The following is a 13,773-nucleotide window of genomic DNA, read 5'->3' on the forward strand; positions in this document are numbered from 1 at the left end:
TACAGCCTGTGTCTTGGGGGTTTTATTGTTTTCTAAGACAGGAAGATAACAGGACTTAGGGGTTATCAATAAAACTGGAATAAAGGTTTTGTAGAAAAGCTTGGAGCAGGAAGAGGGGACTACACATCACCCTCTGTCTCTACCTTCCCATTCACATCACTCACAAACTATCCAAAATCCTGGGTAAATCCCAGCTAAGGAGTTTCTTTGAAACTTGATTCCAGATGTTCTGGCTTCCACAGCTGGTGGTTCCGTCCCTGAATTTTATGGTAAAAATAGGGCATGGTGCAAAACTATCCAGAGCAGCTCTCAGATGGGTCCTGTGCAAACATTCTTAAGAGTCCCAAGTGAAGAACAGAATATCGCTCACTGGTAGAGCTGCTGTGTTTCCCCCTGTGTAAAGCCTTCCTGTAAGTGGATCTGATTATGACAATTTGGTCATTAGAATCCAGTCTCCACCAGGGATCTTTATCTTGGTTTCTTTTGGCTTTTTTTTGACATTCTGAAACGGTTTTGCTCTGTAGCTCAGAGTAGCTTCCAACTCTCGAGATTCCTACTTCAGCATCCCAAGTGCTGGGCTGCAGCCCGAGCACATGCATCTGGGATTGCTGCTGCTTCCGGGATGGTCGGCAGTCACCAGACACTGACTAAACAAGCCAAAGTCCAGTGGATCAACTGCAAGTGTTCTGGGTCTGGAGTCTTTTTGGAAAGACAAGGAGAATGGCGTCACTTGTAGCGGTTACCTGTCAGAGCTAAGGATTAGCAGGGCTACAACCTTTAAGGACATCTCACCTTTTTTCCAAAAATATATTTATTTAAAAAAAAAAAATCAGGTAAGCTTTCTGCAGTCCAATTTTCCAGGAACAAGCCAGAATTTGGCTTCCAGCCTATCAGAAAGGTTGAACAGCAATAATTTCATGCAGAAGTTATCTCTCCCTGCAGGAGACAGAAAACATGCTGCTTGGTTGCACACACTTAATTCTCTAAATCTGGTTTGTACTTCTGTCATCATTGTATTCCGTCCCCGGGGTCTGGCATGTCAGAGAATCCATCTCTAAAATTCAAAATTTCCAAACTGAGATGTGCGGTTGTTGGTCTTAAGTTGGGGTTTATAACCAATTCGATCATTAATCATTTGTTCCCGGCTCTTGGGGTCACTGCTGAGCCCAGCAGCTCCTTCTCCATCGCTAGTTCCTACACCTTCCACATCTTCCTTCTGTTTCTTACGGGCCTGAAAGTATTGAAAAACAAATTAGCATCTAACACCACAGTCTCCGAATTAACAAATGTTCAGTTAGAGTTTACCGTGTACTAGGCACTGGGTATGGAACAAGGTTAAGTCCTAGTAAACAATAAGCAAATATCCCAAGTTTAGGATGGTAACAAGGATACAGGCATGCAATTGTAGAAGATAGAACCCTACATTTGAGGATGTCACAGTCTAGAAGGCAAACGGGTGTGCAAACCGTAAATTATAGCACAGAGTACTCTGGATTATAATGGGAAAGCTCACAATGCCAAAGATAAAAGGGGTGTGAGGAATTAGGGCACAATACAAAGGCCCAGCAGGAGCCTGCAGTTGGAGATAATGGAGATGGGGTAACAAATGGTGTTTCAGCAAATTACTATCAAGGAGAACAAGAGAAAAATGACATGACTAGCAGCCACCAAAACCTACAACCTGAAAAAAAAATTAAAAAAAAAAAATTACTGGCCCCATGTTGACTACAGTAACTCAAGGAGACATTATGCTACCTTGTCAATAGGCTTCTGGCCTTTAAATTTTATAAATTAATTATCTATCTATTTGTGATGCTAGGATGCTAGGAGTTGAATCCAAGGCCTCATGAATGGTAGGCAAGTAATCAACCACCGTAATACATCCCAGTCCCCGTTTTAGTTTTGGGTTTGTTTTGAATTATTTTTGAAAACTTTCCTCTTGGTACTACTGCTACTCACCGAGTGGTAAATCTGATGAAATGAAAAGAAAATCTACAGCCAGAAGGTGATGGCACACACCTTTAGTCCCAGTACTCAGGAGGCAGAGACAGGTGGATCTCTGACCATCTATAAAGTGAGTTCCAGGACAGCCAGGGCTACACAAAGAACCCTGCATTCCGGGAGGGGTGTGGGTGGGGGGGACAGAAACAAAAACAAAAAACCCAAAACAAACAAAAACAAGAAAGGAAAAAGCCCTACAGTAGACAGATGACCTTGATGACAATACAGCTGGCACCACATTGTATCAACAGTTGCAACACTTGTTGCAACTTGTAGCTGCGGCCCTCCTAAACAAGAAGGGTTTCCTGCTTACCAGGCAGAACCTTCCATCCTGTTATGGGTGTTACTCCCTCTGCGGCCGACTTCCTAGACTTTCTTGAAGGCATTCGGCTGGACTGTCCCTAAGTAACCCTATAGCTCTCCTGACAGCTCCTTTCCTAAGAATGGAAGCCTCTGCTGTTTAGAGCTCTGCTACTTGCCAGGCATGGTGGTGCAGGCCTTTAATCCCAGCCCTAGGGAGGTAGAGGCAGGGAAATCTCTAAGATGGAGTCCAGCCTGGTCTACAGAGTGAAATCCAGAACTGCCACAGCTACACAGAGAAACCCTGTGTCAAAAAAACAAAATCAAAACAGAACTCATGCTACTGGACTATTACATGTTCAAGGCCAGCCTGAGCTACATAGTGTAACCTTACCTTAAAAAACAAAACAGAAGAATTACGCTACATCTCCTCCACCACCTGCCTGAGTTTCTGTTGCTTATTTCCTGGGTCTATGATTTGACCAATTTCCAAAGCCATGATAGTTCTCACCACCACTATAACTATACCAGTGCCAAATTTCCCTTCACTGGAGCCACCATATATTCAACCACTACTGTATCTACCTTAGCTTCCACATCTTGATCCTGTTTACAAATGCATACAGCCACACAGCCTGCTCCATAATGGCCTCTGCTGCCACCACCACCACCACCACAGCCTCATCTTCTACCAAAGTTGCCACCATGACCTAAGTTACTCCAGCACATCTCTAAGTTTCCTTCATAACCCAGAAAGGTCACCAGATCCATCCCACAGCCTCCTTGTCATCCAGTGGCATCATCTTGTTCAAAGGGGACCTCTTCCATGTCAAAATGAGGCCAACAAAGAGTTATTTCTGAATCAACTGACTCCTCTTCCAGCATTTTTACAACCACTGCTTTCAATCTTGCCATACATATGTTCAAAGCAGTCTCTTAAAGTCCATGCTTCTGAATATTTCTTACTGTCACCAACAAAAAAATCCCCACTGCCGATGTCATAAGGCATACAAAGTCATCTCCAGAAAGGGCCTTTGGTTGCACTTTATGCCCACCAACCAACCTGCTGTGGATGAGCAAACGCTGATAGACCTGGACCAGACAGACTATAAGCATTTTGTTTGGGGCTTTCTCAAGACCTGTACCTTCAAAGCTTGGGTCAATAAAGTCCCACCAATCAAGGCTTGGTTCCTCTGATTCACAACCCTTATTCCCCCTGTGGTGGCAACATCGAGGAACCCAGACTGACTATGGCCATTTGAAGACTGAACTCAACCTTTCTTTCTTTTCTTTTTTTTAAATATTTATTTTATGTATGGGAGTACACTCTAGCTGTCTTCAGACCAGAAGAGGGCACCAGATCCCATTACAGATGGCTGTGAGCCACCATGTGGTTGCTGGGAACTGAACTCAGGACCTCTGGAAGAACAGTCAGTACTTTTTTTTTTTTTTTTTTTTTTTTGGTTCATTTTTTCGGAGCTGGGGACCGAACCCAGGGCCTTGCGCTTCCTAGGTAAGCCTCTACCACTGAGCTAAATCCCCAGCCCCAACAGTCAGTACTCTTAACCACTGAGCCATCTCTCCAGCCCCGAACTCAACCTTTCTAATTCAAGTTGAATATGAGATACAGCAGAAGAACCTGGCTTGCTTCTTTCACAAACAAAATATGGCTCCAAGTCACCAATGGCTACAGAATTCCCATAGCCCCCACTGCCTAACACTAAAGATGGCACTGGATGTCAATAACTCTTTCTAAAAATGACAACAGATGCTTTATCTACAGTTCTTTACTGGGAGCACAAGTCAAGGGCTCTGATCACTGAAATTATGTTGGCAATTACATACCACCTACTAGTAAACCGTAACCCTCAAATCCCAGCATTAGTTAATTAACAGTCAATCCAATAAGGCCAGGCTAGGATTCCTTCTCTGAGGTGCTTGGGACCTGAAGTATTTACTGTTCAATTTTTTTTCCCACGTTTTGGAACTTATGCATTAGTCACAGAGATCAAGCATCCCTAAGCCAAATATCCAAACCCTAAAATGTGTCCAAATATAAAGTACCCTGTGGTTAAAAACCCTTTAAGTAACAAATATAAGGAACTTGGCCAGAATGATAGCTCCCCAATACTGATAATCTGAATTCAATTCCCTGATCCCATTTTTTTTTTTAAACAACCAAAACAAACTGCATAAAGTGGTGGGGATTGGTAGCGCCAGCACTCCTAACAAGCTTGGAGACAGCGCCAGGGGAATTCATGGGCAAAGCTAGCCTGAAGTATACAACATTAACAGGAAGAGACCCTGCTTCAACAAGATGGGCGAGATCCAACTCCAGAAAGTTGTCCCCTGACCTCCACATAAGCATCCTAGAGCACAAACGCCCTCCCTTACTGTGGGACTGATGTTTTTGTGCCTTTGCCAGAGGTCTGGTGCCAGGCCATCTGTTATTCCAGCTGCTCAGCATGTGTAGCACATCTGGTAAACACTCCTTCTCTCACTTCTGATTGGTTTCAATAAAAAAGCGGACAGCCTTTAACAGTGGGAGAGGGCAGGCAGGACTTCTGGGGAGACTGAACTCTGAGAAAGAGTCAGGCGTGGGAAGTCACCATGGCACCAGTGGGACGCAGATGAAGAAGCAGGTGCCAAGAAGAGACTAAGACAGACAGGTAACAGACCACAGGACGGGACATAGGCCAGGCCAGTATTGTCAGGTTTGAATAGCTGAGAATCTGCCCAGACATAGTACCCAAAGCTTACAATAAATAAAAGTCTCTGTGTCCTTATTTGGGATCTGGGGCGGTCCCGAAGAAAGTTACAGCTACAACATACACTTATCATGGACATGCTACTAATAAAAATTTTGTGTATGTTTTTTCCTGAGATTGAATTCCGACTCTAACGCTTGGCAGCAAGTTCTTTTACTCACTGAGTAGTCTTCCCAGCCCACGGGTTTTCTTTCTTCTTAAGAAGTCATATTGGGGGGGTTGGGGATTTAGCTCAGTGGTAGAGCGCTTGCCTAGGAAGCGCAAGGCCCTGGGTTCAGTCCCCAGCTCCGAAAAAAAGAACCAAAAAAACAAAGAAGTCATATTGGGGGTTGGGGATTTAGCTCAGTGGTAGAGCGCTTGCCTAGTAAGCACAAAGCCCTGGGTTCAGTCCCCAGCTCCGAAAAAAAAGAAAAGAAAAAAACAGTCATATTGGGGGGCTGGAGAGATGGCTCAGTGGTTAAGAGCACTGACTGGTCTTCCAGAGGTCCTGAGTTCAAATCCCAGCAACCACATGGTAGCTCATAACCATCTATAATGAGATCTGATACCCTTTTCTGGTATGTCTGAAAACAGCTACAGTGTATATAATAAATAAATAAATCTTAAAAAAAAAAGAACTCATATTGGTAATCATTATTAAGGATAAGGTTTTTGATTTTGTTTTTGTTTTTTTGTCTTTTGGTTTTGTTTTTGAGATATGGTCTCACTGTGTAGGCCAGGGTGGCCTGAAACTCACTGTGATCTTCTGCCTCAGATTCCCGAGTGCTGGGATTCCAGGCGTGTGTCATCAGGCCTGAATGAGTGTCAGGTATGGTTTAAACTTCAGTTGTAATGAATCATAAATGCTGGCACAATGGATATTGACGCTGCAGAGTCAGCTCACTGTTGAGTTGGCTTTTCCACTAAAGGTGGTGGGTTTGGTGTCCATTCAAGCAGCTTAGGAAGGAGAGACACTCTTGCAATGAATTCAATGAAAACAGGAGAAAAAGTATGTCTTCCTCTGTCCCTCCCTCCCTCCCTGGTTTAAGTCTACAGCCCAAGCTGTCTAACTCTTCCTGCCCCTGCCTCTCAAGTACTAATATTGTGTAGTTACATGCCTGGCTCTGCTCTTTTAAAAAAAAAAAATTGTTATGAAGGTTTTGATTATGAATCTGTATCATGTGCAGTGTCTGTGGGAGGCCAGAGGAGGGCGTCAGGACCCCTGGAACTGGAGGTTATAGATGGTTGTAAGTGGCTCTGTGTGTACTGGGAACTGAAGCTGGGTCCTTTGCAAGAGCGGCAAATACGCTTTCTTAATTGTTGAGTCACCTTTCCGCCTCCACCCCTTCATATTTCCTTTTTACTAAACTTTGCCGACACCTCCATAACTAGATTCTGGAATACTCTGTAGTTGTTCTCAGCATGAAACTTTTAAAATGATGTCAGTCCAGTTGAGTATTCTCAGGATTCCTTTGCTTCTTAGAAGTAGTTTTCATAAAGATTTTTGGGTTGAACTTCTTAAAGTCAGTTCTTTGTAGTGTTGACTAAGTAGAGTGTGACAGGAAGTTTAATAAACAAACACACAGACACGCACACATACACACACACACACGCACACACACACACACGCGCACACACACGCACACGCACACGCACAAAGCAAAAACTAACAGTACTTCAGGAACTACAGAAGCTGGGATGTAGAGCAAGAGAAACGTACACCATCCATCTTCATCTGAATGATGTAAAGCCACACATTCCGGGTACATGCAAGACGCAAAGCTCCCTGTCAGGTGAAGGACCTCGAAGAGCAGCAACCGCGGCTGGAGTGTAGAGAGCTGTCTAAGAAGAGTCCAGAGCTCAATATGCTAACCCAGCCTTAAGGAGCTTCCTGCCCAGTCAAAGAAAACAGACCAACAAAGTTACAACACAAGTGGTGGCACCTAGAATTCAACACGGGTGGTGACTTAACCCAGCTGGGGAGCCTGATGAGGGATACGGCACGGCAGGCAAAGGGACAGCACTAGCACTGAGAGTAAAGATAACTTGGGAGATAAAGTGGAGAGATGAGCAAGGACCTAGTCATAAAGGACCTCATGTACCACACTTAGGAATTTGGACTTCATCTTGAAGATGTGAAAGAATCTTTTTTTTTCTTTTCTTTTTTTCTTATTTTTGTTTCTCTGTGTAATGGCCCTGGTTGTCCTAGAACTTGATCTGTAGACCATGCTGGCCTCAAACACACAGAGTTCTGTCTACCTCTGCCTCCAAAGAATTTATTCTGATTAATGGATATCTAATATTATATGGCAAAGCCAGACTTAGAAAAAAATACAGCTGCAAGGTGTGGTAGGTATCGTATGCCTGTGCCTGTTACTCTACCACTCAGGAAGCACAGGCAAATGTTCAAGTTCAAGGCCAGCCTGATCTATATAATGGGTTCCAGACAGTGAGAGCCTGTCTCAAACAAAAAATATAATAGTGTTCTACTGCAGGCTAGATTCTAGAAATTCAATGGTGAAGAACATGGATGTGATTCGTGTAATCAAAGTTCCTAAGATAAAAGAGTTTTACAATAAACGACCAAATGATTCCAAGAACAGTAGAATGTTGGGGTTGTCTGGTGCTGCTATGAATTCAAATGCTAAATAGTGGCCCCCAAGATCTGGTTGCCCCAAAGATCCTCATGTGTACCAAATGATGTTGTATAAACCTTTCTCCACAATTTAAAGCTATTGGTTAGATAAAAGTGGCTACAGCCAATTACTGGGGAGAATAAAGGTAGCCAGGGTTTAGGTTACTGGGCTGGGGGTCGCAGGTAAGGACCAAAAGGAGAGAAGAAGAGAGGAAGCAGGTGAGGGAGAGGGGAAAATGAAAGAGGGAGAGGAGAAGGAGGGCAGAGAGGCCAGGAGGTTTCCATTAGGTGTGATGGAGCCGGATCATGCAGCCGAGTGAAATGCCCCGGGACAGGCTGATGGGGCAGGAATAACCCAGAGGAGACTCAAACAGCATGTGCTTGGTGAGAATAACAGTCTGGCACATAGAAAACTAGATTCAGGGAAATTTGCCTAGTAACTGTGCTAAAGCTGATAATACAATCCACGGGACCCTGTTTATTACTGGGGACTGGCTGAATCTTATTAATCACTAAGAGCAATTAAGTAGCATTTAAAATACCATTTACAGGTGAACATTCTGTCTAACATGCACAGGCTCCTACACTGGTCTCCAGCATGAGGGGAATATAATGGTAACTTCAAGTTACTGTAACTGCTAATAGGCTGGGATAATGTTGGTAGAATGTTTGCCCATCATTCCCAAACCTGAGACTAGAGAAGCCACAGGCTGAGGGCAAATCTAGACAGCTCTGCAAAAGGAGCAGAGCAGTAAATGACGAGATATTGCCCAGAGAATTTTCTTCTTGCACTAGATGAGAATTAACGGAGAATTAACAAATATACAATGTGTAGGTAGTGGAGGACTTTGGAGCACCCTGTCCTAACTGGAATGTCTTCATCAAACTCCTACCTTCAAGGCTCAGGGATCCATGTGGAAGAGGAGGCAGAGACTAAGAGACCCAGAGGTGAAGGATGACCCCCACGGAAACAACAGCATCCACACACAAGAGAGCTGATGCCCGAAAGAACTCGCAGAGACTGTGGCCGTGCACACAAAACCTGCAGAAGTTCACGCCGGACCCACCCCTAACTGAGGAACTATTTGCAAGCTATCCGACAGCACTGTCACAAAGAAAATCAGTCTTCTCCAACATCTCCCCTGTCACTGGATATATCAACCACACTCCTAAGCAGGCTCCATGGCCAATACAAAGATGAACTCAGTGGTACTTTGTGGACTTTGTGTTTCTTCTTCTGGGGATTTGCTTTTGTATTGTTTTTCAGAGAAAGAGAAAGAACATAAAGTTAGGTGGCTAAGGCGGTAAGGAGGACCTGGGAGGAATTGGGGATGGGGAGGATCATCAAAATATATGAAAGAATTAATAAACAAATAGTACTACTTAAAAAACAAACTGTAAAGGGATCGAGTTCTGTGGTTTCAGGCCACTGAGTCCTTAGTTCTTTGCTATGACAGTCGCAGGAAGTTCCTTTTGTTCTGAGATGTCTGTTAAGCAGCCACATGGATTTTAAACTGCTGCTGGTGGAGTCTGAGCTTCCGAAGGTAATAATTACTGTCTGAAGAATCCCCTAAGCATCGGAAACTGAATTCTCACCTCCAGGTCCTTTCGAATGTTCTCGAACTCCTCAATGTCATCGAGCTTGAGCTCCAGGCGAGTTGGCTTTCGTCGCAGCATAATGAAGTCAGACCCGGTGAGCTGCGGGCTGTTAAAATGGTAGGAGAGGAAAAGCTGATGGTGTCAAGTCTCAGCTACAAACAGACAAATCTGTAAACACGAGCAAAAAATGAACGGGACATTAACTCATTTAGATTCCATGCATAGACTTCACGCTCTTTTTTTTTTTAAAAGACTTATTTATTTTATTTATATGAGTACACTGTAGCTGTCTTCAGACACACCAGAAGAGGGTGTTGGACTCTATTACAGAAGGTTATGAGCCACCATGTAGTGCTGGGAATTGAACTCATGACCTCTGGAAGAGCAGTCAGTGCTCTTAACCACTGAGCCATCTCTCCAGCCCTTACACAAAATTGAAAATAAAAATTTTAAAAACAAAACCCAGCAAGTTGCCATCAGAGAATCTAGGCAATTCTTCCCCCCACCCCTTTTTTTTTTCTTTTTAACACTTTTTGGGATGCTTTATTCAAAACCTGGGGGACAGCACTGAGAGAGCAACACAGAAACTATTCTCTGTCTAGAGTTCTTAGTTCAGAGAGCAAGCTTGGGCCCCCACTCTCAGGTCCCAATACCCTTCTAGCTGTGGGCCCCCAACCATCACCTTAATCTTGTGTTCCAATAACCTCCAAAAGACACACTGGGTAAAAGAAACAAGCCGAGGGCAGTGACACATGACAACAGAGGGGTCCCCTGAGCCCGGAAGTTGGAGACCAGCCAAAGAAACATAGGGAGTCCCTGTCTCAAAAATAAAAACAGACAAGAAACAAAAGGAGCAGAAGAGTTAGGGAGGTGGCTGCACAGGACTTCCTGCCCTGGCACTTCCTGCCCTGGCAGGTGGGCCTGACTTCAAATCCCCAATGCCCACAGAAAAAGCCAGCCACAGCTTGGCAGTGGAACAATGCTTTAATCCCAGCACTTGGGAGGCAGAGGCAGGTGGATCTCTGTGAGTTCAAGGCCAGCCTGGCCTATAGAGTGAGTTCCAGGACACCCAGAGCTACACAGAAAAACCCTGTCACCAAAAAGAAAAAAATCAAAAAAGAAGGCATAGTCTTACGGGGGTCTGAACTATGAAGGAATGTAAGATTTCTGAGTTTGAGGGGTTGCTGGCTGGCTGTCTCCAGGAGTAAGGCAAAGTGGTACCAAGCAGGATGCCCAGCCAATACCCTCTTGCCTCAAGGTATACAATCATATATACATACCACACTCACAGTACACACCCATGCCTCACATATACACATACAAAGGAAAAAAAGAAAATGGTTATCCCATCCAAATTTAGTGTAGGAAAAGTGGGCAAGCTATCAGTCCAATCTGCTTTCTATAAACATCATCAGAGACTGTGACCATTCCTGGATATTATAACCAGCTGTCTTAAAACTAATGAAAACTAAACTTACCAGTTCACAAGATTATTCACAGGATCAAAGCTGGTCCTAAATGGGTAAATCATTCATTAATCAGATGCTTCCTGTGCTGAGCTATGAGTTTAAAGTCACTGTCGAAATCTGTGGGGAAAACACAACACAACAGACCATGCCAATCTAGGGCAAAAACAGAACTCTAAGGAGGGTCCTTCAACAGCACTGCATGAGCATCTAGCCGAGGGTGGGCTGCCTAAGAGTGGCTAGGGATCTCAATTCCCTATGGGAAAAGGTGTCTTAGTGAATTTGAAGGGTAGGCAGACAGACTTAAGGTCAGAGAAGTTCATATGGAGAATGAAGGTTTGTGTTAACAAAGCCCATGTTTGTTTCAGAACAAACACTTGAGCTGGCAGCACCCGGTAGAGTGGGCCCTGCAACTCACCTGGGCAGCAGTAGAGCTAGCCCCGGTGAAAGGCGTGGATGAGGTAGTCCCTGAAGACCTGAGAACAGGAGAGCTGACACTCCCCCTTGCCAGCTGTGGCACTGGGTAAACTAGCTGGAGCAGTGTTGGAGAGTTCACCCGGATGGTGCAGATACAGGTGGCAGGCTGATCAACTCAGCTACCTCCCAGGACCAAATCCAGGGCTCTGAGTTGGCCCACCCCAGCATCTACCCCATCTATGATCTGCACAAGCTGCAGGGTCACATCTCCATGACACAGGGCAACAACATATCTGAGAGGAGTCCTAGTGAGGTTCCAGTATAGTGTAGCAAAAGCCAGAGGCCCTAAAACAGGCCCATGACTCATTGCACTGAATGAGCATTTATAAGTTTAGGTGTGTGGACAAACGGGTATACTCCATGATACACCATGATGTGCTACAGAGTCCATGACAAATTTTTGTTTATTCTATCTTATTTTCTTATTGTAGGGGGGAGGTTGCAAGGGCAGATGCAAAGGGACAGGGAGATGAGTGGGACTGGGGTGGATGATGTGATGTTCACAAAGAATCAATCAAAAGTTAAGAAGAAAACCTAAGGGGTTGGGGATTTAGCTCAGTGGTAGAGCACTTGCCTAGCAAGCGCAAGGCCCTGGGTTCGGTCCCCAGCTCCGAAAAAAAGAAAAAGAAAAAAAGAAAACCTAAGCTGACTTTAGTATCTGTTGAAGGTATTGTCTCTATGTCCTCCACAGCATCCACAACAAAGTAAACTGAGCCATAAAAAATAGAGAAAGTGAAACTAACTTTTCTTAAATTCTAGACTCTCCCATTATTGGTTTTTCTTCTCACTTTGATAACTCAAAAGTTTTTGCCTCTTAAAAAAAAGTTTGTTCTATTTATTTGTTGGGTGCTGGTGAAAGCACATAGCCCACAGGCAGAGGTCAGAGGACAATGTCTGGGAGTTGGTTCTCTCCATCTACTATGTAGGACACCACACTTAGCATGGGCTCCTTTACGACTGAACCAACCCACATTCCCATTCTTTATATTACTTTAATACAGAAGCCTTGGGAAGCTTGAAAAATTATTCCAGTTTTATAAAGTTGAAGCAAACAGTTTAATTAACAAATTCAGAAGCCGGGTGGTGGTGGCACACACCTTTAATCCCAGCACTCTGAAGGCAGAGGCAAGCAGATCTCTGTAAGTTTGAGGTCAGCCTGGTCTACAGAACATGTTCCAGGGCATCCAGGGCTACACAGAGAAACCCTGTCTTCCAAAAAAAAAACAAAATAGCCTCCTATAAAAGTTACTCATAGACCACTAGAATAAAAAGTTGTGATAATGATCTTCGTGAAAGTTCCGCAAAAAAAAAGTTCCGATATAGTGTGCATCCATATAAATTATTATTGCATGCTAGCAGAATGAAACAAAAGACTACGATGTATACGAAACATTTACACTTCTTACACTTCTCTCAGGAGTGTCACATTATATCACATCTCAAGGGGCCATATGGTCAACACAAAACACTGGCCTGTGACAATTCAAACTGCTTTATTCTATCAGATACTACCTTCTACCAGATCCCTAAGTAGAGAAATGGAAGCCAGCTCCAAAGAGAAAGGGAAGAAATACTTAAGAAAAATAATTTCCTACTTGGGTATGAACTGAAAGCCTCACCACTAGAGAGCAACAGTGAGTACGGGTTAAAAGCGCGGCAGTCCACCCGCCACATTACTAACCCTACTACACTGTGGCTCCAGAACGACGGATTACCTTTTCTCACCAGAATTTATTTTCTGATCTTTACTCTTGTTGTCCCGCGACTTAAATAACTAAGATAGAATAAGCTCCTTGCGCGTAACGTGGCATTTAGTAAGCCCTCGAAGTGGAAGTGCTCTTCTAACTGGAGTTGTTCGGGGAAGAAAGAGGCTTAAGAGTGAGAATGAGTCTGTTCAGCTCAGCAAACGCGAATATTTTGCAATCCCCGCAACTTTCATGTAAGGGTTTAAAAAAAAAATATCTCTGACGGCCTAGCAATCATTGCAACTGCAGCTGCTGGTATACACTTTATCTGGCGCCTCCCTGGACCCTTTATTTCAAAGAACATATAAAAAGAACAGGCTGTAGACAAGTAAAACAACAACAAACTAGGCCGCAGCTCCTCCACCACATCTCTATTTTAGCCTTAGAAGGCTCTTCGAGTTTAATGTCTTCTTAAAGCACAAAATCACTTCGTAGCCACCCAGTTACCAGGGGCCCCCGGAGAACTTCCGTCGTGAACAACAGTCCTCTTTCCCAGCTCCAATGCTGCAGAAGTCTAGGGAGAGATTTCAATGGCAGCACAGGCCTCGGTTTCAAAATGACGGAAGGCCTCCCGAAGGAGAGCAGAGACCCTTGGTTTGTTCCAGATTAGACTTGCGATTCGCAAACTTACCTCTTTTCAGGCCTCTGAAGCTTCCCAGAACCTCAACTCCCACCTTGACTCCATTGCTACGCAGCCCGAACTACACTTCCCAAGTTGCTCTGCGCCTTTTTTTCCCACGCGCCTCTTCTCCCGAGAGGTTGTGCCGCTCTATAAGGCCACGCCCATCGATGACAGCCGACAC

General features: G+C 44.3%; 1 protein-coding gene across 6 annotated transcripts; it reads right to left on the reverse strand.

The window, feature by feature from the left end:
• Window positions 1–13,669, reverse strand: Cdc26 (cell division cycle 26). Of its 6 annotated transcripts, none has more exons than NM_001267054.1 (4): window positions 13,602–13,669; window positions 10,761–10,796; window positions 9,280–9,450; window positions 1–1,231 (listed from the first exon to the last, which is right to left on the reverse strand). In NM_001267054.1, exons 3-4 carry the CDS (start codon window positions 9,358–9,360, stop codon window positions 1,055–1,057), a joined length of 258 nt encoding a protein of 85 aa, NP_001253983.1. In that variant the 5' UTR covers window positions 9,361–9,450; window positions 10,761–10,796; window positions 13,602–13,669; the 3' UTR covers window positions 1–1,054. The 6 variants fall into 6 exon arrangements, with proteins under 6 accessions (NP_001253983.1, NP_001382633.1, NP_001013258.1 ...); NM_001395704.1 differs by having other exon boundaries at window positions 9,280–9,388; window positions 10,761–10,868; NM_001013240.2 differs by having other exon boundaries at window positions 10,761–10,868.
• Window positions 13,670–13,773: the final 104 nt, after the last annotated feature.

This window comes from Rattus norvegicus, chromosome 5, assembly GCF_036323735.1.
Source record: "Rattus norvegicus strain BN/NHsdMcwi chromosome 5, GRCr8, whole genome shotgun sequence".
NCBI lineage: Eukaryota > Metazoa > Chordata > Mammalia > Rodentia > Muridae > Rattus > Rattus norvegicus.